This window comes from Oryx dammah, unplaced genomic scaffold (assembly GCF_014754425.2).
Source record: "Oryx dammah isolate SB20612 unplaced genomic scaffold, SCBI_Odam_1.1 HiC_scaffold_28, whole genome shotgun sequence".
Classification (NCBI taxonomy): domain Eukaryota; kingdom Metazoa; phylum Chordata; class Mammalia; order Artiodactyla; family Bovidae; genus Oryx; species Oryx dammah.
This window is the reverse complement of record NW_024070212.1, coordinates 9,407,081-9,433,530: the sequence shown is the minus strand read 5'-3', so window position 1 is coordinate 9,433,530 and position 26,450 is coordinate 9,407,081. Positions and strand designations below refer to the sequence as shown.

Here is a 26,450-nt window from a genome sequence, read left to right as displayed (position 1 = left end):
TCCGGCCACATACCAGGGGCTGGATTCTCAGCGGCCCCTGCGGCAAAACTACCTTCGTCGGCACTGGCTGTCTCGCTTCCGCTCCTTCTCCGGCGAAGGCGGGATTTCCGGTCTTTGGGATAGGCGACTTCCGCTTGCCGGCCCGGCTGGCTCTGGGTGGACTTTTACAGAGCTGGAAGTGTGTTATTTATCGGTGGCCGTGTACTTCCCTCGCCTCAACTCCAGTTGGGAGAGACTGACTCCTAGAGCGGAGCAAACTTCTAGCCACATCCCTGTGGCCTGGGCGGGAGACCCGAGAGTGAAAAAAATAGGAGTGAAGGAAAAATAAACCTGTGATGATTTCTCACGCTTAACGTCTCCTGCTCGAGGGTAATCCGGGGCCCGGGGGCGGAAATGAGGTGGGTTGTGGGCTACCAGAGAGCCGAGCTGGGATGAATTGAAAGGAGGCCCAACGTGTGTGCAATATTTGGGACATATTTATATTTTGAAATTATTGTTTATCTAAATTTGAATTGAACTGGTCAGCCTGTATATTATCCGACAACGCTTGATGGAGGAACGGGAAGGGAGAACGGGAAGCTTCGTAGGGTTCCTAAAATATGTCATGCCCTCGTACTTCAGTGTCATTGTATTTGCTGTTCTTTCTGTCAACGTTGCCGTTTCCTCTTCAGTCACTACGTAACCCTTCAAGCTTCGACTCACCTGTTAACTCCTGAAACCATATCCTGGCTGTCAGCTCACTTTTTCATCAGGCATTGTGATTTAGATGCCATTCCGCTAAGAGACTTCCCTGGTGGCTCAGACGGTTAAGCGTCTGTCTACAATGTGGGAGACCCGGGTTCGATCCCTGGGTCGGGAAGATCCCCTGGAGAAGGAAATGGCAATCGACTCCATTACTATTGCCTGGAAAATCCCATGGACTGAGAAGCCTGGTAGGCGACAGTCCATGGGGTCGCAAAGAGTCGGACACGACTGAGTGCCTTCACTTTGACTTTTCTTTCTTTTCGCTAAGTGAGGATGTACGGACAGAGGCCAGGGGCCTCTAAGTTCTAGAAAATCAGTCACACAGAAGCTCCTGTGTCCAGTGCCTGCTGTCCCGTTGCTCTAAAATTCCCTTTTGGAATCACTGTCCCTTTAATATACCATTTGTCAGTGATAACTGTTTTTTGGTTTCATTTTCCTAGTTTTCTGTCAGGACACTGAGTCCTTTGAGAATAGAGATGATCTTGTTCTTCTCTGTACCTCAGCGAATATCACATTACCAGACTTATGGCATTCGGTTCACGTTGAATTGATTTTCCAGGTTACTCATAGCAGAACCTCTGGAGTGTCATCTTTGGGGATGCTTCCAACTCCCAGTCCTTTTGTCTTTGAAATATCCGTTATTTCAAGTTCTACCCCGTTTACTCATCCCACTCCAAAACCCTGTTCCCATGAATTTCTCACCAAGGACTCTAACCCATGATCTCTTGCCCTTCTGTGGGCACTTATTGAACTTATAGTCTGCACTTCGGAATTTCATCATTTATTTTATATTGTATTCATAACCCTTTCACTGAGATTGTAGGGTTTTTAAGGCTAGGGGTTATATCTTATCCTTAATTTTTTTAAATTACTTGTAACTTATTACAGGCTTAGGCACATGGTACATGTTCAGTAAATGCTGACTTTCTTGACTTTACAGATTGATCCTACTTCCTAGGGGAAGTCTTCTATACTAGCATAAGGAAAGTAAATGACTCCATCTAGTCTGAACATGCAGCTCCCAGGACTACCCTCCATTCATCCCTCATACAATTTACATTTATTCTTTGGATGAACTGTCTTAATCTCACACAGCCTGTATTCATATTCTGATATCTCTTTGTCAGTATCTGTGTCTTGCTGCTGCTGCTAAGTCACATCAGTCGTGTCCGACTCTGTGCGACCCCACGGACGGCAGCCCACCAGGCTCCCCCGTCCCTGGGATTCTCCAGGCAAGAACACTGGAGTGGGTTGCCATTTCCTTTTCCAATCCATGAAAGTGAAAAGTTAAAGTGAAGTTGCTCAGTTGTGTCAGAGTCTTCGCAACCCCATGGACTGCAGCCTATCAGGCTCCTCTGTCCATGGGAGTTTCCAGTCAAGTGTACTGGAGTGGGATGCCATTGCTTTCTCCAATCTGTGCCTTAGTATAAATATGTACCTTATATTAATAGTTACTTCAATTTTTTTGGCTGTGCTGGGTCTTCGTTGCTGCGGGAGCTTTCCTCCAGTTGTGGAGAGCAGCGGCTACTCTCTAGTTGCAGTGTGCAGGCTTCTCATTGTGATGGCTTCTCTTGTTGCAGAGCGCAGGCTCTAGGGCACATGAAACTTCATTCAGTATTTGCGGGATCTTCCCAGATCAGGGATGGAACCCGTGTCTTCTGTCTTGGTAGGCAGATTGTTTACCACTGAGCCACCAGGGAAGTCCCAATAATTACTTTTAACCTTTTTTTTTCCTTGCAGTTAAGTTTCTTGCATCATTCAAATGATGATGATGATTTCTAATAGCCAGCTTTGTTGACAACTTATTTGCAGTATGTCCATCATCACACTAAATACTTAAGTAAGATAGTCCCACATTCACAAATGAAGAAATCAAGGCTTATGGAGGTTAAGTAATGTTGCTTAGTCACATAGTCAGCTAGTGGCAGAGCTGGAACTCAAAAGCAGATGGTCCAGGGTATTCTCAACTACTGTATGGCTAACCTGCAAATAGAATGTTAGTTATGATACCTAATTTTCCCCTCTCCCTCCCTTCATCGATCTCTTGTTTGAATCTTTCTGATATTTTCTCTCACTGTGATTTATCTCTGATATTCTTTTTCTCTGCTAGTGATAGATAAGTGAGGGCTGGTCCCAGAAGGTAGAGGATATGGGAGGTAGACGTCTGAGTATTAACTTAGTTAATCCCCCAGAGGGAGAAAGGGGTTCCTTTGGTCGCATTGGTTTAGATGGTGTGGCAGAAAAGCCTCAACCAGTTTGTCCCTACAGAGCTTAACCTAGTAAACATGAAACACATCAAATCTGGGGAATTAAGGAAATAGTAAACAACTAATCAAAAGAAACTTAAGTTTGGCTCAGCGAGATGTAGATAGTGTTTGTGGGACTTAAGCAGGGTGGAGATTAGGGAAGGTAATCCTAGGCAACATTCCTATTTCTAGGTGAGACAGAAGTATCACTGCACTAAGGACCCCATATTGAGCTTTCTGCATTGGGCATAGGAGTTGTGTCTTCTCACTTCTCCCTGAAAAAGCTACATTTTTTTCAAATGCTCCACTGTTCGTTACCTCTTGAACTATTACTTAAAATCCTTCCTAATTCTCCCTTTCATTGTCTGTCTCTTGGTTTCCAGTTTTTTAGAACGAGTGGCTAGGGAAAACACACAGACACGCATACCTCAGCCCCAGCATCGTTAGTGAGGACCTTGGCATTGGTTACTGCGCTGTGTGTGCTCTCATTAGCTTTTTAGGTCCACTCTGTCTATTCGTCCCTGTTCTTTCAGCATCACACAGTTTCCCTGGCCCCCTGGTTTCTCATTGGAAGAGGCCAGTGGCAGGCATTAGCAGAACTTTGGCAGTGGCATGAGTTCCTCTACCTAAGGCCAAGGCTTCTGCTGAAATTATAGCCCTCTCCCTTGGCTACAACTCTCACCAGGTTTCAATGACAGTCCCTTCAGATTTAAGACTAGTAAAGCTTCCTTAGAGAAGGGCATGGCAACCCATTCCAGTATTCTTGCCTAGAGAATCCCATGGACAGAGAAGCCTGGCGGGGTACAGTCCATAGGGTCAAAAAGAGACATGACTGAAGCGACTTAGCAGGCACACACACCCTACTGTTCCAAGTCCCTGGGTGCTTTACCAGCCCTGACCCTCCCCATACCTTTGCAGATAATCTCTTCATTAAATCATGTCCAGTTAGCCCTTTGAGTGTAAGCATCTGCTTCCTGCTGGTGCCTTAATTCAATCCCCTTCTTTTTTTGTCTGGATCTTGCTTATATTTCCTGCTTTGTAATTTCTTTTGAGTCTATCCTTAATTCTTTTTGTGCTCAGCATCCTGCACCTCAGTCCAGACTTCAGCAGCTCAATTTGGTAACAGTATTGACACTTGTATTACACTAGGATCTGTGGCAGTTACCTTTCCCCTAAGGTTTTGCCAGTCTCTAACTGGTTTAGTGTCTCCTGGTTCTCAATTTTGCAGCCAGATTGTTATTCATAAACAGTATTTTAATTAGATGCTTTCTTTTCTCAGACATCTTCAATAGCTCCCAAGCCTGTAGAAAAAAATAGTAAGCTATTTAACCTGATATTAAATCCTTCCATTATCTTGTGTTTTAAACCTATTCACCAAGAAAGCCCTCTATTCTAGGGTGTTTTTTATAATATAATTTTTATTTTATACTGGGGTACAGTTAATTCACAGTGTTGTGCTAGTTCCAAGTATACAGCAAAGTGGTTCATTTATACACACATTTTTTTTTCATTCTTTTTCAGATGCTTTTTCCATGTAGGTTACTTCAGAATATTGAGTGCAGTTCCTTGTGCTATACAGTAGATCCTTGTTGATTATATCTTAGGTTATTAACCATTCCTTTTTTAGCTTTTTTAACTGTGATACTTTTTTTCATGTTGTCCTACCTACAGAGGTTCCTGTTTCTCCTCACTTATTTATCTATTACTTGTCTTTCAGCACGAGAACAGACTCGTCTCCCTCTTTTCTTTCCATCCTTCGTTCTCCAGTTCTGAGCATCGCACCTGCAGGTGGGCTTCCCAGGTGGCACTAGTGGTAAAGAACCCACCTGCCGATGCGGGAGATGCAGGAGACGTGAGTTCAATCTCTGGGTCAGGAAGATCCCCTGGAAAAGGAATGCAACCCCCTCCAGGATTCCTACCTGGAGAATGCCAGGGACAGAGGCGCCTAGAGGGCTACGGTCCATGGGATCGCACAGAGTTGGACGTGACTGAAGCAACTTGGCACGCGTGCATGCATGCTGGTGCAGTGCTAGATGCCCAGCTGTACTGGTGACCCAGCACTGACAAGAGTCGCACTTAAAGTCACGTGGCACTTAAAGTCTAGTGAGTGAGGCAGATATTAGTCAGATAACGGACAAGTAGCAAAACTGCGGCTGTGACAAGTGTAATGAAAGGAGTACATGATGCAGTCACGGCTTTTACCAGGGTTTTGTCTACTGAGAGTTAACATGGGAGTTTGCAGGCAGGGAGAGTTCCCCAGAAGGAATAGCAGGTATTAAGTCAGAAAAAACTGTATGCACCTTGATGGTATGTATCATGTCTTGTTTGTCTCTTGAATGGTACATTTCTTGTAATAGGAACTCAGTTTTTGCTGATTTTTCTTGAATCCTGTCAGATGTGTTCTAACCACACCTCTTAGATTGATACCATCCCTTGCCTAGTGCCCATCCTTGGGGAACGTTTCCCACAGAGATCTCACTGTTTAGAATATATTGTTAATGGTGTATCTGGCCCTAATGTATGCTACATTTATCTTTTTTTCTTCACAAATTGACAGGTTTCTTCAAATGTTATGGGTCTGTATATTTCATATATCTTATATATCTTCCCTGTTTTATGTGTGCATGCATGAAGTCGCTTCAGTCGCTTGTGTCTGACTCTGTGACCCTGTGGACCATAGCCCACCAGACTGCTCTGTCCATGGGATTCTCCAGACAAAAATACTGGAGTGGGTTGCCATGCCCTCCTCCAGGGGATCTTCCCGACCCCAGGGATCAAATTGGAGTCTCTTACATCCCTTGTATTGGAGGCGGGTTCTTTACTTCTAGTACCACCTGGGAAGCCCCATGTCCCATGACTCATCCCTAAAACCTAATGTTTCCCAAATGTTGTAGGTAAGTATTTATTGATGATGGTAAGAGACCCAGTCTTCTCCCTCTGTCCTTCCTTTTCTGGGGAACAAGAGTCAGTAACCATGGGGGTCTGTTTTTTCAATTCAGGACTGGATATTAACAACCAAGCCTTTTTCAGACTATTGATAGATAAGCATAGAAGAGAAACCCACTTCTTTGAGAACTGGGGCAAGAAATACCTAATGATTAAATGCATAAGCATATAGAGCCTTGAGGACATATAAGGAACTATTCCATGGTAGCATGGAAGGGAAGTTGCATTCGTGATCGCTGGCTAAAAGGGGCAATGCCTGGGTTCCAAAGCAATTTGACTTTCCTGGATTAAGCTGAGACAGTTTTCAGATTTCTCATTCTTAACTTTTTTGTAGTCCTTTTAAAACTGAGTGTAAAAGGTATTTGCTAGAGGATCCTAAACTTAATGAGGGGAGGTGTGGGAAAGGAGTTGGGGGACTGATAACACTAAAGGAGAAAGACCTGACCATGTTGTCAGCGGCTCTTCCAGCACAGCCCAGTTCCACCCTCCTTTCCCAAAGGAAGGCCAGTGAGTTTAGGCCTTAATAACAGGATTGGTTTTGATTTCTAAAAGAAGCTGGAGCGAAGAGCAGAGATTCAGCCATTTTATTTAGTAATAGTAACTTGTTCTGAACAGGCAAAAATAAACCAAAAAAAAAAAAAAAAAACCCCACATATTTTTCCTAGGCACGTTTGACCTGGTTTAGTCTTTAAGGCAGTGAATGAAAAAACCATCCCTAGATATTTCTGCTTTCAATAGAGTTGGCCATGACTGAGCCCGAAGCCCAGGCTAACTTTACAGCAAAGGTAGTGTGTTATGTTATGTTACAAATAAGCTAGGTTAACTAGCAAGGGTAAAGGATCAGGGTAGCAGCCTTGGGAGGGGGCAGTGTCCTTGACTAGTAGCAGTAGTATAACTGGCTTCTTTTCTCTGCTCAGGTCTCAGAGAGAAATCCCTGATGGTCTTACTAGCTGGGTTAGGGGGTTAGGCGGGTAATGAGGTAAAGCACAGAGTAGGGATTTCAGAAGCCTCTCCCATCAAAGCTAAAGCACCACGCCCTGCCCCATGCCCAGGTGCTGGAATTGGGACTCTTCCAGCACAGAAGGCATTATCTTTGGGCTGCTTGCAGCCAAACAGAAAGCTGGGCCTCTGCCTTGAGAATATCTTGGGTCCAGCAGCTCTTTAGTCCTGGCATTTAGATTCTAGGCTTGAGGCTTCCCTTTAGTACCTCTGACACACCAAAGTGCTCAGCTTCTCAGTTTAATAGCCATCACCTCCTGGGGCTGGAGCTGCAGTTGCCCCACCCCATGACAGCAGGGAAATAGAGAGGGGAACAGGATTCTTAAGTCCCACAGGGACAGGACACTGGGAGTGCAAGCACACTGGCTACGCAGTAGACCGTCCTAGATTTCCATGGATGGAGTGTCTCCCCTCCTCCTGGTCCTGTCAGCAGCACAGGGTTTATCAGAAGCCTCAGTGGACACCTCTTCTGAAGAGCAACTTCCACCCCTCCCTTTCCCAACATCAAACCTGAAAGCATTTGTCAGGCTTTGCATGTTGAAATCAGGATCACTGGCTGTAAGTTCTGGGAACCTGGGAGTCCTACCCCCAAAACGAGAGCAAGATACCTGCCCCCATGCTGAGCTCTCTGAATACTTTCTTTCTGTACATTCTGTATATTTGGTCCTATGTACATCTATATTACACCTCTCTATATATATGTGTGTGTGTGTGTATGTGTGTGTATATATATATATATATATATATATATTATCTCTGTTTCTCTTTCTTAGATAAACCTTTCATTTATTTATCATAGCTTAATTCCCCGAGCCTCCAGCTACTTCTTGTCTGCTAGCCCAAGTAAGACTCAAGGGTTTCATCGATTTCACTAGGTCCCCCCAGTACCACCCTTTCTCATCTTTGCACCCTGAGTATCCTCCCACATGAGTCATGTTGCCCATCCTCTGAAATCTCCTCCCTTAAGATCTGTGCCCAGTGCTCTCCTGACAGTCCAGGTCCATGGTTGGTGTGGTCAGGGATCCCATTGCTCACCAGACCTGGCTGCTTCTAAAGCTTGCCTGATAGCCTGAAAGATTATTTCAGCTCAGAAGAGATGGGGGCTGTAGGCTAGAAAACCACTTAGGGTTGAGGGCAAGGGAGTGTTGTTCTCTGATGGGGCTTATAAGCCAGGTTGTATCAAAAGGATGGTATGATTTAAAGTGCAATTTAGAGCAAAGTCAGGGATTGTGCAGGAGAATGAAAAAGGGTAAGTCAGAAAGTGTTCATTTTGTTATCCAAGAATCTGAGGAGTCTGGAGGCTTGGAATAGACAGCGAGGGAATGGGAAGAGCATTTCTCTCAGGAGGGAAGCAACTGTGCAGAAGAAACTAGATGGAGGATAATTTGCAAATAGATAGATAAGAAGATACACACACATACACACACAACGCAATGCTCTTTGCCCTTACACATTGGAAGAAATCAGGTGAGTCAAACATTGAATAAAGTGTAGAGCCCAGAAGGTGACTCTTTGCCTTCTGTTTTCTGTCTCAGATTTTCAAGTTGTTCTGGTTCTTGTTTGCTTGAGAGCTAGGGAGTAATGGCGGGGTTTACAGTAAGTGGAGAATGAAGAGTTAGTTGAGTTCAAGGAGAGATCAATATAAGAGGATCTTGGGCAGTTGTAGTAAATGATAACCATGGGTCCACTCTCCGGATTTTGTGGGTTTCTCTGTAAGGCTCATCTTTACACAGATGCAAATACACATTCTGTATAAGTGTGTAACTTATAACAATCATGTGTGTGTGTGTGTGTGTGTGCATTAGTTGCTATAGCCCACCAGACTCGTCTGTCCATAGGATTCTTCAGGCAGGAATACTAGAGTGGGTTGCCAGTTCCTTCTCTAGCTCTTCCTTACCCAGGGATCAAACCTGGGGCTCCCAGATTGCACACAGATTCTTTACCTTCTAGGCCACCAGGGAAACCCATAATAATTGGCTGGTCCACCTTAAATAATTTGCCACTTGATTCAAACATTGACTCTATGCAAATCCATCTGGGGTGGGGGAGAGTATTCCTTGGTACCTAAATGAGAACAGGGAGCACTCTTGGGATTTGGAGCTTTAGAGAAAGTTCTGGCATCCATACACCCTTCATGACATCATACCACAGTCCCCATCAGGGAACAAGGAACGGCCTGAGTCTGATCTTATAAAATATGCCTTTTAACTTGCCTGAAACTGGCTTCATGGCAGAGGAGAGAGAAGACTGATAACTCATTTTATACCGCCTTGGGAATGGCTGAGGGAGACCATAGTTATTTGAACAGGAGGTGTAATTTCCTCCCCTCCCAGCACTGCCTAACAGAATAGCTGGCACTTTTCAGAAGGGCACTGGGAGGGGTAACAGTGAATAGTGTCTGCCAGCCACAGAATTCTGCCTCTGCTCAAACCTTAAAGTCATGCCAATTCCCAGAAGCTGTATACAGCAGTCTGGAAATCTGAGAATGTACTCCTCGCATTTGGTGTGTTGGTTTAACTTTCCTGCAACTCTGTCCTGTGAGTCTAGTTTTAGTCAAGCATCAGTGTTAAGAGAGGAAGGCCGTTGCATTTTCCATCCCTTCCTTCAGAGCTGGGGTTAAGAGGAGAGTGGGCTAGGAAGGAAAGAATCAGGGAAGCCAGGGTCAGAGTAATCAGGAACACTATTTCCAGACCTTTCTCTGGGGCCTGGGTATTGGACTTTTTCTAGGTGAATGAATTGGGGAGGGTCATCACTTTATGGGATACAGGGAAACAGGGCTACCTGGAAGACAGGTTCAAGGTTTGAAACAGTAGCTCTGCGTTAGTCACCCCACAGTGAAGAATTCAGTATTCAGGTTGGGTACAGGTGTGGTGGTTGTGTCTTTATGCTTTATATTCCCTGGGAGTAGAGGACATCTGTGTAGGAGCTGGGTATTCCAAAGAGAGAGTCCAGTTTAGAAACTAGAAAGGAGAACAGTGAGGACCAAGATCCTAGGTTAGAGTCAGGAGTTGCCAACAGAAAGTAAACTACACCATGAAAAACCCTGGCTTCTCTCCACAGGCTTTGGTGGAGAAACATTATTCTGCAGACTATATTTCTGAGGGCATATACCCCATCAGAGAGAGTCTTGCCTTAGGTAACATGGTAAATGGGAAGATAGAGAGGGAGGGGGCTCCAGCCTCAAAGTACCAGACATTGGTGGTAGTGGGAGGTGGGGGGGAGTCTATTCATCCAGCCGCACGGTCCTTCTAATGGGAGTCTCCAAGCATGGCTGAGGCCTGCTAAGCCACTTCAGCCTAATCTTCCCTCTCCTTCCCTCATCCTGGCTTAAGGGAGTTGTGCATCTTGGGGCCAAAGTGGGGTGAGGTGAAGGGAGGAAAACGTGGACTCCAGGTGGCCTCTGGGTTAAAGAAGAAGTGGAGAAGAATGTTTCTGGGGCTCCCCAGTAAGCCTGGGTAACAAACATCCCTCACCCAGGAGCCACAAGAAGAAGAGAAACCAGAGGGATGGGGAGGTGGGACTCCAAGCCGTCAGACATTGCTGATGCGCACACTAACAGCACTGCCCTCCTTCTCAGCCTGCTCCCTTAATGACTCCTCCAATTTGAGCTTTTCGGGGTCTCCATAACGTACAGTGCTGTCACGGAGGCCGCTTGGAGAGGCTACTTTCACCACTTGGTCAAAAAGGCTGAAGTCTGCTATGTATTTGCCACTGGCTGACAGCGAGATGGCGGGTATGAACTCATAGCCCCAAAGGATCTCCTCCGGCAGGTAGGAAGTGCGCACCTGGCAGGTGGCACTGGTGGATTCCACTGTCCCACTTAGGATCAGCACCAGCTCGAAGTCGCCCTCACCACTGCGGAGGGGGAGGTCTTTCAAGGGACTGGTCTCATCTACCACGTGGTAGAAAGTAAGGGGGAGGATGAGGAAGGGGCTGTCGGAGGCTGTATCCACTTGGAAAGTCACATTGACCTGGTTGAGGCGGATGTTCTCCCCCTCCTTGGTCTGGTGGGTCTGAAGCAGTTTGCCTGTCACCTGGCAGCCAATGAGGAGGCTCTTGCGCATGTTGGCCACTCGGATCATAAGGCAGGGCTTCCCGTTGTGGGCGGCTACGACTGCGTGCTGGCTGAAACGGATGGTCTCCGCCCGCTTCTTGGGCCGGGCAATCTTTGCCAGGAAGGTACCTGTGATGAAGATTTCCAGGATGGTGGTGAGCACCAGCTGGGCAATAAGAAGCACAATGGCCAGTGGGCATTCCTCACTGATGTAGCGGAAGCCATAGCCAATGGTGGTCTGGGACTCGAGGGAGAAGAGGAAGGCCCCGGTGAGCGTGTGCACCTGTACCACGCAGGGGGTGTGGTTGGCCGGGGGGCCCAGCTCCAGCAGGTCCCCATGAGCCACGGCTACCAGATACCACACCACACCGAAGAGGAACCAGGTGCCTGCGAAGGTGGCAGAGAAGAGCAGGAGCTTGTAGCGCCACTGCATGTCAATGAAGGTGGTCCACAGGTCCTTGAGGTAGAGGAAGCGCTTGTCAGCGATGTGCTCCATTCTCACGTTGCTTCGGCCATCTTTAGTGAGGACTCTCCTCCTCCGGATCCCTGGGCCCATTAGGGGCCGGCTTTCCGTCTGAGTGGTCTGGCTGTAATACACCTTGGCAACCGAAGTCATCTGCAGAGAGCAAGACAGCATAAGGAGAGTTATTGCAGAAATCCAGCCAACTCCCAGCCACCCCCTTCCCAACGGGAAGGAAGAAGAAGTATTCATTTCAGTGCCACTGATCTGTTCTCTTATTAGCAAATGTTTACTGAGCACTTGCAACATGCCAGGCCCTGTAGTGCAAGATGCTGGAAAGTCAAAAATGAATCTGACAGCTGACAGCAACCTTGCTCTCCAAGAATTCACAGCCTAGTGAGAAAGATACTTGTTCAGCAAAGCAAACAATTGCAATGTAGTCTGATATTTTTAATTATTAGGAGAGGCAGAGAAGAAAAAGTAATACGTTCCCAGTTCCTTGAAGGTGGCAGTGGGTCTAAAGAGGGCTGTGCTGGTCTCCTTTCACCACAAAACTGGTTCTGTGAAGATCCCTAATTCTGAAATAGGATCCCTCCCTACCGTCTTGAATGACACCGGCAAGGAAGACTATTCTGTTGTTATCCTTCCAAGTCAGTCCCCCGAACACACATATGCCCTGAATTTCTCCATTCTGTCCTCAACCTCCACATCAGTGCTCACTGGTGATACTAAGATACTCTTCTAGCTGAGAAGATAGCAGAAACGACCCGTTCTTCCACCCCTCAAGATGTTCTCTAAGCACCCAGCCCATTTCACTATTTATTATTGTCATTATCATTATTATCATCATCTTTTTTCATTATCTAGGTTGGGGTCTGGAGTGGTGTCAGAAAGAGCATAAACAGAACTGAGCAAAAGTAAACAAGCGATGGTGTCGGAAAAACATCAAACTGAAGCCTCCTGGCAGCACTGGGCTATTTTCCCAAGGACTGGGAGAGATGCCAGATTGTAGTGGCAAAATTGTCTTGACTGAGTGAAGTAGAGAGTTGGGAGTGTATATTAGCTTGTGACTATGTGTGCTCAAGTTCAGATTCAGGAATGCTGTTTGTCCTGATAGTAGAAAGTGGGACAAGTCTCTGAAATAGAAGACAACTCATTTAATACAAGGTGCTTGGCACCTCTGCCCAAGGAATAACTTGTTTTTTTTCCAGCAGAGAAAGAATTATAATAAATTGAGCCCTTGGACTTGAGATCTGCCAGCCAGACCTTCTGGGAAGGAGCAGGTGATCTCTGGGGAGTTTGTTTCTTCTTGGAGAACACAGAGAGGCTCATCACATTCCCCATTCTCAGAAGTCTGTCCCATTGCATTTTATCCTTCTGCACACTGCCCCTTAGCCTGTATTTCCATGGCCTTATTGCTAGAAAACTCTAAATTATCTAGGTCCATTCATATATTCACCCAGTCAGTCAGTTCAGTTGCTCCATTGTGTCCAACTCTGCGACCCCGTGGACTATAGCACACCAGGCTTCCCTGTCCATTACCAACTCCCGGAGCTTGCTCAAACTCGAGTTTGAGTCAGTGATGCCATCCAACCATTTCATCCTCTGTCCTCCCCTTGTCCTCCTACTTTCAGTCTTTCCCAGCATCAGTCTTTTCCAGTGAGTCAATTCTTTGCATCATGTGGCCAAAGTATTGGAGCTTCACCCAAGTAGACACAAAATTGGAGATCACCAACAGACAAGAATCCAAGAATATTCAGAGACAATCAGCAGTGCATTTTACACTGCCCACTTGGAACTCATCCACCTGAGACTCCTCAGCCAGACATGGCTATTTGGAGAAGGAGACCCTATAATTCTGAAGTTTGAAAAAATCTTATTTAGGGCCCAAGTAAAGCCCCATTCAGTACTCAGTAGTAATATTAATAAAAGAAACAATCACCACAAAACTTGGATCTGTGTGCCATTCACAGTTTACATGTTAGCATGCTTCTCATTTGACCCTGAAACTCTTGAAAGAAGTGAAACTTCTATAGAAGATTTTGAAGAACAGGGGAATCTAAAACAGGCATGCTAGAAAGTTGTGGATGAGTGAGCATGATTTTAATTTTCAAAAAGAAAATTTAAGTGCATTTCACAAATTACAAAGAGGTAGACCATAGACAAGACTCTAGAATGGAACATTAAGATAGTGAATACTTGGACAGGGTTGGGGAAAGGCAGTTATCAGTAGGACCCAGCATGGTGTTACTAAGAACAAGTCAAGTGACACTAACCTAATTTTCTTCTTTGACAAGGTTACTAATTTGGCACATCAGAGAAATGCAATAGAGAAAGTGCATCTAAGCAAGATTTTTTTTTTTTTATAAGATCTCTCATTTTGTCCTTGGGGATAGAGACAAATGAACAAAATGCTTCTCTAATTGGTGGCTTAAAAATAAAAAATCAGTGTTACTGGTGAGTGGATCATGAGAGCCTGAAATAAGCTTTCTAATGATGTGCCAGAGAGCTTTATCTTTGGTCTTGCCCTTAGTCAGTGTTTTTAACACTAATATTATTCAAAAATATAGAACACATGGCCATCGATTATACAGATGACACAGAGCTGGGACAGATCAAAAAGAAGCCAGATGAGTGGGCCAAATATAACAAAAAGGATAAACATTGGATTACATATTTGGGTCTAAAAGTTACCTGAGCAAGTTCTGCAGTTGGAAAGATGTGATTTCATAAGCAGAACCATGAAAGTAAATGTAAGCATTTTAGCAGAAAGTAATCCAATGTGAGTTACTTATGTGTTTTGGTTGCCAAAAAAGCAGTGCAATTTTAAGTTCCTTGAGTTGAACTAAAGTATCTAAGGATTCAGTTGAGTCTGCTCTGTTCATCGCACATCTGCAGTATTGAGTCTCAAGGAACAATTAGGACATGAGGGTCTTCATAACCAAATCACGTGAGAAGTGGTTGAAGGTATGGAGAAGTTTACTTGAATGCACTGCCATGTGAACAGAAGTTTGAATTTGAGCTCCAAGAGGAACAGCCGGGACCACTGAGCTTAAACCATCAAGAAAAAGATTCCAGATTGATATGAAGAACACTGTAACAAATGCAGAAAGAGCATCTCAAAAGGTAGAGAGTACCCTGTCCCTGGAAGTGTTCGACGCCAGGTAGGATGAGAACTTTACAGAGATTCTATAGAGGAGATTAGAGCTTTTTTGGATGGGAGGTTTAAAGACTGTCTTTAAGTTTCTGACTACATTCATAGAAGATCAAGATGCCTGCCTCCTCCCCGTCTCTATCCCCTCACTTTATACCATGACATCCAGAGATCCTGCACTGAAGTCCTAGCTTTGCTGGTGCTGAGGAGAGACCCTCTCTGGGGAAATGGAAGCTCTTGGGGCTCAAGGAAAGTCTTGCTTATCGTTCCCCAAGATTATATATCATTTGGGGGCTTCCCTAGTGGCTTAGTTGGTAAATAATCCGCCTGCAATGTGAGAGACCTGGGTTCAATCTCTGGGTTGGGAAGATCCCCTGGAGAAGGGAAAGGCTACCCACTCCAGTATTCTGGCCTAAAGAATTCCAAGGACTGTATAGTCCATGGGGTTGCAAAGAGTCAGACACAACTGAGCGACTTGCACTTTACTTCACTTCATATATCATTTTACAGTTTATGTGACATATAATTTGACCCCCACACCATGAGGTAAGTAGGAAACGCATCATTAAAAACTAAGGTTCAGAGACGTTTGCTCCAAGTGGATTTGGAGCCAGAACCCGTCTTCTGGCTCCAGGACTTTTAAATTATACCAGCTGCTTCCGTATATCCCAAGTTCATTCTCACCATCTCATGTTCTCAGGAGGTACCTCTGTAGTCTCCTGTATAGAGGAGCACAGCTGAGACAGAGAAGACGGGGCCCAGAGCTTCTAGAGGCCAGTGTTAAGGCTACAGTTTCTTGCGCAGTGGAGGTTTTGGCTACTGGCTAATGGTGACTGCCGCCTCCAACTGTGGGCCTGCTGTTGCCAGCCTTTGTATCTGCCTGCTCCAGCTGTTATATGCTGCTCCCAGCTATTGCGCTACCTCCCACCACCAGGCAGCTTTGTTCTCCACAGTAGTGAGAATCAGAAGCATATAAACAAATCTGCTACACTCCACCCCCAGGGCTGGCTGGGCCCCGGAGAAGGGGGCAGCATAGAGTTCTGGAAATGATTTGTTGCTGCCCCACCTGAAAAATATGTAACTGTCTCCTCTAGAGGGTGCTGTTTCCCCAGAACAGTCCTAGCCAGATAACAGGGACAGTAACTGAAGAATTCTGAAAACAAAAGCAGCCTCTCAGCTGTCAGACACAATCACCTTCTTTCTATTCCAAAAATTAAGCTAATGAGTCCCTAAAACAAAGGCCAGTCACACCTACAGTGATGTCCGGCACGTTCCCTTAGCAAACACCTCTCCCTCCTGATTCACACCTGCAGATGGATCTAAGCTTTATTTCTTTATCTGAGAGCTCATGAGTCATTTAGTCTCCAGAATGGATTTATCAGAGCCTTTCTTGAGTACCAGACTGCTCTGCAGTATGCACACTCCTCCTGTGATTAAAACTGATTCCTGGCTCCCCATTGCTCTGAGCACAACATTCAAGGCTCTTCGTGATTTGGTTCTTGCCTCCTCCTTAGCTTTGGTCTGGCCACATTTCTACTCATATCCTAGACTCCAGCTCCATAAAGCCCCTCACATCTACCTTTACCTCTGGATCTGCTTTTGCTCTGCCCCGCTCCTTGCCCACCAGGATGATGACCTTCAGCTTATCTTTCAAAACTCACTCAAGTGTTACTTGCACCCTTGGAAGCCTGCCTGACCATTGAAGAAACAGTTCATCTCCACCTCCCCGCCTCCAGCAAGAGTTTACTAAGCATAGTTTGTACACATTCCTATTTTCAAACATCATGGTGTTTTGCAACGGTTTGTTTACAATTGTTTGCCATCTGTGAGTTCTGAATTTAAGGCCACAGACTGCACGTCACCTGTTTCACTAGTATTGAGTGCAGTTTGTTAAAGTCTGAGTAAAAGGAAGACTAGAACCCTGATTTGGACAAACAGAGGCCTGAGTCAGGGCTGCAGCCAGGTCTACCTCACAAGGACCCAGGTTTACACATGCACAGATGTTTACAAATTTTTTTTTCAAAAGGTGGGATAGAGCAAGCCCCAGGACAGGTCCCAGCTCCCTCTGGATCTGCAGTTCCCTTTCCAAGAGGATGAAGGAGGAGAACATGCCTATACACAGCTGTGGGCATTGGGGAGGACTCTGCCAAATGGCATGACCAGAAAGGATGCTTCAGCCCCCTCCCTGAGGCAGTGGAGGAGGGGCAGGTTAGAGCTGTGTGCCTGTTAGGCTGGGAGTGGGGTGGGCGGGGAAGCAGCCCTGAGCAAAGAGCTTTATCTGTCAAGCAAGCCGAATGAAGAAGCTTTGGGATACGAATCCTAAATGCATCCATTTCCACGTGTGAATGAATTCTCTTTCTTCTACTTCTGCCCCTCTTTCATTTCCTAAATAGTTAACAGTGCCAGGACTTCCCTGGTGGTCCAGTGGCTAAGACTTCGTGCTCCAGTAAAGGAAATCCTCAGAATGGGAGAAAATAATTGCAGATGAAACAACTGACAAAGGATTAATCTCCAAAATATACAAGCAGCTTATGTAGCTCAATACCAGGAAAACAAACAACCCAATCAAAAAAATGGGTGGAAGACCTAAACAGACATTTCTCCAAAGTAGACATACAGATGGCTAACAAACATATGAAAAGATGCTCAACATCACTCATTATTAGAGAAATGCAAATATGAGCTACAATAAGGTATCACCTCATGCCAATCAGAATGGCCATCATTTAAAAATCTACAAACAAATGCTGGAGAGGATGTGGAGGAAAGGAAACCTTGCACCGTTGGTGGGAAAGTAAATTGATACAGCCACTAAGGAACAACATAAAGATTCCTTAAAAAAAAAAAAAAACTAGGAATAGAACTACCATATGACCCAGCAATCCCTCTACTGGCCATATATCCTGTGAAAATCATAGCTGAACGGGGCACATGTATCCCAATGTTTGTTGCACACTTTTTTACAGTAGCTAGGACATGGAAGCAGCCTAGATGTCAATCAACAGATGAATGAATACAGAAATTGTGGTACATATATACAATGAAATGTTACTCAGCTTTTAAAAAGTATGCATTTGAGTCAGTCCTAATAGGTGGATGAACCTATAGCCTATTGTACAGACTGAAGTAAGTCAGAAAGACAAATACTGTATATTAAGCTGTATACTGTATATGGAATCTATAAAGATGGTACTGATGGACCTATTTGCAGGGCATCAGTGGAGATGCAGATATAGGGAACAGACTTGTGGACACGGTGTGGGAGAGAGAGGATGAGACGAACTGAGAGAGTAGCATGAAAACATACATTACCACATGTAAATTAAATGCCCAGTGGGAACTGGCTGTGTAACACAGGGAGCTCAACCCAGTGCTCTGTGACAACCGAGAAGGGCTGGCTGGGCAGAGAGCTGGCAGGGAGGTCCAAGAGGGAGAGGACATATGTAAACCTGTAGCTGACTCATGTTGTTGTATGGCAGAAACCAGCACAATATTGTAAAGCAAATACCTTGCAATGAAAAAAATTTTTAAAAAGACTCTGTACTCCCAATGTAAGTGGCACAGGTTTGATCCCTGGTCAGGGAATTAAGATCCTGCATGCATAGTGCAGCCCCAAAATTGTTTTAAATAGTTAACAGTGCCATAACCTCCCAGTTAACTGCATTGAAAATGTTTGATAACATCTCAAACTCTGCTCCTTGCTCATCCCAATATTCATCAGGCGCCACATGCTGTGGATTTGTTACTTATGTCTCTTCCCCCTCATTTCATTGTCTGAGTTCAGGTCCTTAATACCTTTTGGCTGAATCATCAACCTCCTACTCATCGCCTGTCTCTACTCTTTCTCTCCCCAAATCCTTCCTACACGGCTGCTGGATCACTTTTCCTAAGCTACGCCTCTGATCACGAACCAGTGCACACGCATCAGTGCTTCACACAGCACGTCTACTCTCATGGCATTCCTATGAGGTACTACGGTTGCGATCCTCACTTTACGAATGAGGAAACTGAAGCTAAGGGAGGTGATGTGCTTGGTAAATCGAGATCTTTGGCCTCCCGAACCTTTCTGCCTCCAGACTCCATTTGTCATTGTACTGTAACTATCTCAGATCCTTTCCCAGCTCAATCCCTTCTACTCTTGGTGTAGGTTTGACAGATGATGTGTCCACTAGGTATCAAAGAGAGGCCAAACTCAGTCTGGAGCATTAGCAGAGTCTGCTTCTGTACCTTCTTTCCAGCATTATTTCCTGCCTCTTCTGTCCTTGGCAAATTTCAGACAAACCAGCAGTCCCCTGCTCCCTATTGCACAAACCCAGGCTTTCCTGCCTTCAAAGGATTGTTCATGCTCTTGTCTCTTCCTGGACTCCCTTTCTCCTTGTCTTCATATAGCCGAGATATCTTTCAGAACCCATTTCAAATGATTCCTCTTCCATAAGGACTTCTCTGACCCCCACAGCCTTACATAAAGCCTCTGAAAAAAATATATATATGTGTGTATATTTATATTCCATCTATATCTTCTATTGCACATCTACTTGGTATAGCATGTATCTTCTACTACCAAGAAGCTTATTGAAATAAGGATCCAGGTATAGCATATTTCGATTAGCCTGACATATGATTAACACAATGTTTGACACACAGTAGGTTCTCAAGAAGTAGTTTCAGTCAGTTCAGTCACTCAGTCATGTCCAACTCTTTGCAACCCCATGAATCACAGCACACCAGGCCTCCCTGTCCATCACCAATTCCCGGAGTTCACTCAAACTCATGTCCATCGAGTCGGTGATGCCATCCAGCCATCTCATCCTCTGTCATCCCCTTCTCCTCCTGCCCCCAATCCCTCCCAGCATCAGGGTCTTCTCCAGTGAGTCAGCTCTTCACATGAGGTGGCCAAAGTATTGGAGTTTCAGCATCAGTCCCGCCAATGAACACCCAGGACTCCTTTAGGATGGACTGGTTGGATCTCCTTGCAGTCCAAGGGACTCTCAAGAGTCTTCTCCATCACCACAGTTCAAAAGCATCAATTCTTCAGTGCTCAGCTTTCTTCACAGTCCAACTCTCACAACCATACCTGACTGCTGGAAAAACCATAGCCTTGACTAGACAGACCTTTGTTGGCAAAGTAATATCTCTGCTTTTCAATATGCTATCTAGTTTGGTCATAACTTTCCTTCCAAGGAGTAAGCGTCTTTTAATTTCATGGCTGCAATCACCATCTGCAGTGATTTTGGATCCCCCCCAAAATAAAGTCTGACACTGTTTCCACTGTTTCCCCATCTATCTGCCATGAAGTAATGGGACCAGATGCCATGATCTTATTTTTCTGAATGTTGAGCTTTAAGCCAACTTTTTCACTCTCCTCTTTCACTTTCATCAAGAGGCTTTTTAGTTCCTCTTCATTTTCTGCCATAAGGGTGGTGCCATCTGCATATCTGAGGTTATTGATATTTTTTCCGGCAATCTTGATTCCAACTTGTGCTTCTTCCAGCCCAGCATTTCTCATGATGTACTGTGCATATAAATTAAATAAGCAGGGTGACAATATACAGCCTTGATGTACTCCTCTTCCTATTTGGAAATAGTTAGTTGTTCCATGTCCAGTTCTAACTGTTGCTTCCTGACCTGCATATAGGTTTCTCAAGAGGCAGGTCAGGTGGTCTGGTATTCCCATCTCTTTCAGAATTTTCCACAGTTTATTGTGATCCACATAGTCAAAGGCTTTGGCATAGTCAATAAAGCAGAAATAGATGTTTTTCTGGAATTCTGTTGATTTTTCGATGATCTAGCGGACGTTGGCAATTTGATCTCTGGTTCCTCTGCCTTTTCTAAATCCAGCTTGAACATCTGGAAGTTCACGATTCACGTACTGCTGAAGCCTGGCTTGGAGAATTTTGAGCATTACTTTACTAGCATGTGAGATGAGTGCAATTGTGCAGTAGTCTGGGTAGTCTTTTGCATTGCCTTTCTTTGGGATTGGAATGAAAACTGACCTTTTCCAGTCCTGTGGCCACTGCTGAGTTCTCCAAATTTGCTAGCATATTGAGTGCAGCACTTTCACAGCATCATCTTTCAGGATTTGAAATAGCTCAACTGGAACTCCATCACCTCTACTAGCTTTGTTCGTAGTGATGCTTTCTAAGGCCCACTTGACTTCACATTCCAGGATGTCTGGCTCTAGGTGAGTGATCACATCATCATGATTATCTGGGTTGTGCAGATCTTTTTTGTACAGTTCTTCTGTGTATTCTTGCCACCTCTTCTTAATATCTTCTGCTTCTGTTAGGTCCATACCATTTCTGTCCTTTATTAAGCCCATCTTTGCATGAAATGTTCCCTTGGAATCTCTAATTTTCTTGAAGAGATCTCTAGTCTTTCCCATTCTGTTCTTTTCCTCTATTTCTTTGCATTGATCGCTGAGGAAGGCTTTCTTAACTCTCCTTGCTATTCTTTGGAACTCTGCATTCAGATGCTTATATCTTTCCTTTTCTCCTTTGCTTTTCGCCTGTCTTCTTTTCACAGCTATTTGTAAGGCCTTCCCAGACAGCCATTTTGCTTTTTTGCATTTCTTTTCCATGGGGATGGTCTTGATCCCTGTCTCCTGTACAATGTCACAAACCTCATTCCATAGTTCATCAGGCACTCTATCTATCAGATCTAGACCCTTAAATCTATTTCTCACTTCCACTGTATAATCATAAGGGATTTGATTTAGGTCATACCTGAGTGGTCTAGTGGTTTTCCCCACTTTCTTCAATTTAAGTCTAAATTTGGCAATAAGGAGTTCATGATCTGAGCCACAGTCAGCTCCCGGTCTCGTTTTTCCTGACTGTATAGAGCTTCTCCATCTTTGGCTGCAAATAATATAATCAATCTGATTTCAGTGTTGACCATCTGATGATGTCCATGTGTAGAGTCTTCTTTATCAAGAAGTAGTTTATGAGTGAATAAATGAGGAGGAGGGTACTCCCAAGTCACTCCAGCCACAGGGGCCAATGTAAGCATACTGAGAATCCTCCTCCATGAGGACCGAGGGCATATGGAAGCTCTTGGCCTGAGGACAACAGATAGAACTTCACTCTGGTTCAGGGTCTCTCTTCTTCTGGGGCCTTCTCACTCCCCATTCTTGTTTGTATCTTCTTCTGATTTTTTCTTATGATTTTTCTCTTTCCTGTATCCATTGAAATGCCAATAACTAATTATCAGCACTATTAGATATGCAAACAAACCAAACATCCTCATCTGTAATGATGCACCCGCTGCATAGGCATATTTATGCAGTCTCAGGTGTGTGTTCATGCATTTATACAATGAATATTTACTAGGTGCCAGATTCTAAACAGGACACTGAAATTATGGAGGTAAGTTGGATATAGACTCTAGCCTTGAGGACCTAACAATCAAAGGAGGCAACCACACAGCAGGCAAGCTGTGATAAGTGCCACAGGGTGGGGGGAAGATCCTTGAAGTCCTAGGGGACTTTGCAAAGGGAAAGGTGACATCTAGCTCAAAGTGATGGGGCTGGAAAGACAACCAATATGTATTGACGGAGCACCTATTAAGTGCTAGGCACTGGGCTAAGTTGTTGGGGATATTTTAATGTTATATAATTGCTATTATCCTCATTTTTTTTTTACCAGGAAACATAATCAGTAAGTAACAAGCAAGAGTTGAGATTTTTCCTCCACAACTGACTGTTTCACCCAGGGGAGATTATGTTAGAGAAAGGTGGCACTGGGACTGAGCCTGAAGGCAAGGTTTGGACCCTTAGAGATTGGAGTTTTGGGGTGGGGTCAAAGAGAAGGCCCCTCAGGGAAGGGAGCGGTAGGAACAAAAAGTACAGCGTTGAGGCGATCCAGGGCCAGCAGGCGAGAGGAGCCAGTCATTTTGGTAGAAGTGTTGAGAGCACATGAGACTTAATGGGACAAATGGGAAAACAACGATGGGTTCTGATCCCATAACACCCTCCTACCTTGTGGCCAGTTTCATGGATTTAAAGGTTGGGCTGTTAGAACGAGGGGCAAGAGCCACATGGCCTGGGTATGGAGCCTGGCACCTCCCACAGGGATCAGATGCAGGGACTTGGTCCCCTCCCTGTAGTGCACACCCATTCAGAGCGCCCCAGGGGAGTCTTCTTCAGGGAAACAGAAGGAGAGAGAATGAGGGCAACTATCATTTCCTGAATGCCTAGTTTAGGCCAGCACATCACATTTCATCTTTGCAGCAATTCGGGAACAGAGTTTTGTTTTGTTTCTTTCTTTTTTTTTTTTTTTTAAGATTTTTTTTTTTTTTTTTTTTGATGTGGACCATTTTTAAAGTCTTTATTGAATTTGTTACAATATTGCTTCTGTTTTATGTCTTGGTTTTTTGGCCACAAAGCATGTGGAATCTAAACTCCCCAACCAGGGATCAAACACGCACCCCCTCTGTTGGAAGGCGAAATCTTAACCAATGGACTGCCCAGGATGTCCAGGCCAGAATTTCCATTCTTCAGTTCCTTATGGAACTGGGGTTCAAGGAGCCCAGGTGACCCAATCAATATATAAGTAGCAGAGCTGAGATTAGTATCTAGTTCTGGATACGTTACAAAGTTCTCTCCACTATAGCTTCAGTTAATATTACAGGGACCTTGCCTTTGCTGAGCAGATTTCACACTCAACAACCAGAGAAGATGGACACCTGGAGCAGGATGGGGGCTCGCAGGAGCCAGCCAGGTGTGAAGAATGCGCAGTAACCACCCAGGGTGCGTCTGAGGGTTGGTGGTCATGCTCTGTTGTGTGACCGCTCCGTCCTAGTGTTCCTTCTAGGTCCGCATGACAGGTCTTTGCTCTCCCCATTCCTTCCCAACTCTCTTCTCATCTCTTCTATCATCTGCACTGCCCTGCTCATATTTCATACTGGCTGTTTTACCAAAATGTGTCTCCCCGTATCTGTCCTTTTCACCTTCCTTTCTGTCTTTTCACTCCCCCTACATCTGTCTGGCCCATCCCTCCTTCTCCTCCACCTTTCTTCTGCCTCCTGTCTTACATCCTAGACATGTGATTTTGGAAGATGGTGATATGGAGGAATACTGTGTGTGTGTGTGAGTTGCTCAGTCGTGTCCCACTCTTTGCCACCCCATGGACTATAGCCCACCAGGCTTCTCTGTCCGTGGGATTCTCCAGGCAAGAGTACTGGAGTGGTTAGCCATTCCCTTAACCAGGGGATCTTCCCGACCCAGAGATCAAACCCAGGTCTCCTGCATTGCAGGTGGATTCTTTACTGTCGAGCCACCAGGGAAGCCCGAAGGAATACTGTGCTGTCCATCAAATCACAGCTCTGACCTCGAAAATCTGTCACACTATATCCCCACCCACATCCCAAAGCCAAGGTGCCCATGTTAGTAGAGGCAGTCTAAGCCCCAGAACCTCCCGTTCGCCCTGTTTCTTCCCTCCAGAGATAGCTTCTTGATGCAGGGATTTGGAAGTGGGGTCAGAAAGGGAGGCAGTTTCTAGAAAGATAGGAAGAGTTCCCACTATCCAATTATTCTACACTTGAAGGCACAGGAATACCTGAACCAATCACAGTGGGGTATAGATAAATGAATGGGGGGCTAGAAACAGGAAGTCATAGTGCCAGCTCACTCGCTGTCCCAACAACTGCCCATCATGCTCAGCTGCTGTGTGCTGGGAGAGCCCTGTGCACAAACAGTGGGGTTGTGAGCATGACTGGCCTCAGAGCTGGAGGCTGGGCGGGTCTCCAAGCCCATACACGTCTTAAGACAGCTGAGTTAGGTGTGTGTCTGAGCCTAGCGTCCTGGAGACGGAGCCAGGGTATCAGGAACTCATAGGTAGGCCGTGGGCTGGACTGGGAACAAGAACTTTCAGTACCTGCCTCAACTCTGCCTCTGACTAACAGTGATCTTGGGTAAGTATTTAAACTTCTTCGGCCATTATTTCCTTAACTGTGGAAAAAACAGCATCAGATTAGCTCCATACTTCTTAAACTAGGGTGCCAGGAGGTGCTCAAAGCCACAGGATTAAATTTAACATACCTTCCTAAGATATCAATTTCACTCAAGGATTCTGAGGGGAAATCTTATTTTACTATTAAACATAGTTAATATTACAGTTAAGTGTTAGTCGCTCAGTCGTGTCCAACTCTCCGACCCATCGACTGTAGTCTGCCAGCCTCCTCTGTCCATGGGATTCTCCAGGTAAGAATACCGGAGAAGGTCCCTTCTCCAGGGGATTTTCCCAACCCAGGGATTGAACCCAGGTCTCCTGCATTACAGGCAGATTCTTTACTGTCTGAGCCACCAGGGAAGCCCCAGTATTCAACAAACGATGTAAAACGGAGTAGAGTGAAAATTTTATGTAATTTAAAAGACAAAACAGATTTCAAGGATATCCAGGGTGTGGGAGCTTATGACCCACCCCTGTATCTTCTGGGATAAAATTCCTTCTGCCTTTTAGAACCTGTTGCTGGGTCAATTTGGGATGCACTGTGCTTGAGAGTTACCAAGGTCACGTCCTGCTTTAAAAGTCCACGTGTGGGCCTGAGCCTCTCCCCGTGCAGATGGGTCCCGTCCCTCCCACTGGCCTTGGTGGAGACAGGAGACTACTACTTAGCCTCCTCTCACCAACCGTATTATCTCTGTTTTGGATACCAGCTCCAACTTGAATAGCGACCTTGGAGACCTCCAGGAGGAGATCAGCTGCACAGTGGGGACTGAAAAGAAGCATTTCTAGGCTTCCAAGTGTTCCAAATGCGAGTGAGGGGAAGAGAGGAGAAAGGAGACGGTGTCAAGGAAGGCCTGGAAGAAAAGCACTGCAGGATTATGTAAGCCCTCGAGGTTGGGAGAGGAATGGAGCTGGGTTTGGGGTTCTTTTGAAAGTTGACATCTTTGTTCATTTATCTTCCTCCTGTCCTGCCCCAAAGAAAATAAACAAATAGAAACCCAGCCAGATGCACACAAATCTTGAGGTGGGGAAGAAAAGGGCCGTGTGTGTGTCCGGGGCCTGCCTTGCCAGCTGAGTCACTGCAGGCTCTGCCTCCCACCCTCCTGTCTCCTTCCCCTTCCCTCCCATCTTCTAGCCTCGGCCTGACACTAGGCCCTGGCCCAAGGAAGAATAGGCTTTTCTTCCCTTGTGTCAACGTTTGGAAAGTTCTCATAGTCTGATCAAAAGAAAGGATAAAAGCCTTCAAAGCATTTCCTGGGAGCCTGTGACCTCCATCTGGCCCTTCTGACCCTCTTGTGCTTTCCGGTCAAGAGGGAGGAACACAGGGGTGGAGCCCGGTCAGATGCTCTCTGTCCAGACGCCACCCCAGTCAGTGTGGGCTGATTAGGACCACAGCCCTTTCCTCCACCCCAGTTCCCTGGGAGTGACTTGTGTCCCATACGAGAAGGGAACAGCGTTCCTGCAAAGAACTACCGGGGCGGGGGGAGGTGGGTGGTTCCTCGGGGACCTCCTTCCCCCAGCTGGAGAGGGAGAAGACTTCCTGGCACGTGCAACCGGTGACGACTGCCTCTTTGATGCACCTGCCTCCCCTTGCCCCCGGCGTGCGCTCCCTCTGTGAGTCACCACCCGGCCACAGCGTCTGCCCCTACCCATTGTGTGGGGCCGCAGGGCTGCACATCCTGGTCCTGTGTGAGGAGCTTGGCACCATCCAGAGTTCAGCTGAGGACAAAGGATGCGCCAGTGCCTCCTCAGCCCCAGCTCCAGCCATCCGGGGAGCCTCCCGGCCTGGCCCCGTCTGTGTCCTCACCTCAGAAGAACATCTCAGAGATATTAACCCACCCCGCCTCACCTCGACTGAAGAACCAGACAAAGCAGGCGCTAAGACACCGCTGAGGCGCTGAGAAGC

The 26,450-nt window shown here is 45.7% G+C and overlaps 1 protein-coding gene and 1 long non-coding RNA gene across 4 annotated transcripts in view; one reads left to right on the top strand and one right to left on the bottom strand.

Moving 5' to 3' along the window:
• The first annotated feature begins 21 nt into the window (after positions 1–21).
• Positions 22–25,673, top strand: LOC120855590. Of its 3 annotated transcripts, XR_005719278.1 has the most exons (3): positions 22–398; positions 4,758–5,566; positions 25,255–25,673. It is a non-coding gene; the product is annotated as an uncharacterized LOC120855590 (long non-coding RNA). The 3 variants fall into 3 exon arrangements; XR_005719276.1 differs by lacking the exon at positions 25,255–25,673 and having other exon boundaries at positions 4,758–8,438; XR_005719277.1 differs by lacking the exon at positions 25,255–25,673 and having other exon boundaries at positions 95–369; positions 4,758–8,438.
• The window catches only part of KCNJ10 (potassium inwardly rectifying channel subfamily J member 10), a 36,079-nt gene continuing 16,134 nt past the window's right edge, over positions 6,506–26,450 (bottom strand). The window contains exon 2 of the mRNA XM_040230131.1: positions 6,506–11,605. Within this exon, the coding sequence (XP_040086065.1) occupies positions 10,466–11,605 (1,140 nt within the window). The 3' untranslated portion in view covers positions 6,506–10,465. The remainder of the gene's footprint in view (positions 11,606–26,450) is intronic.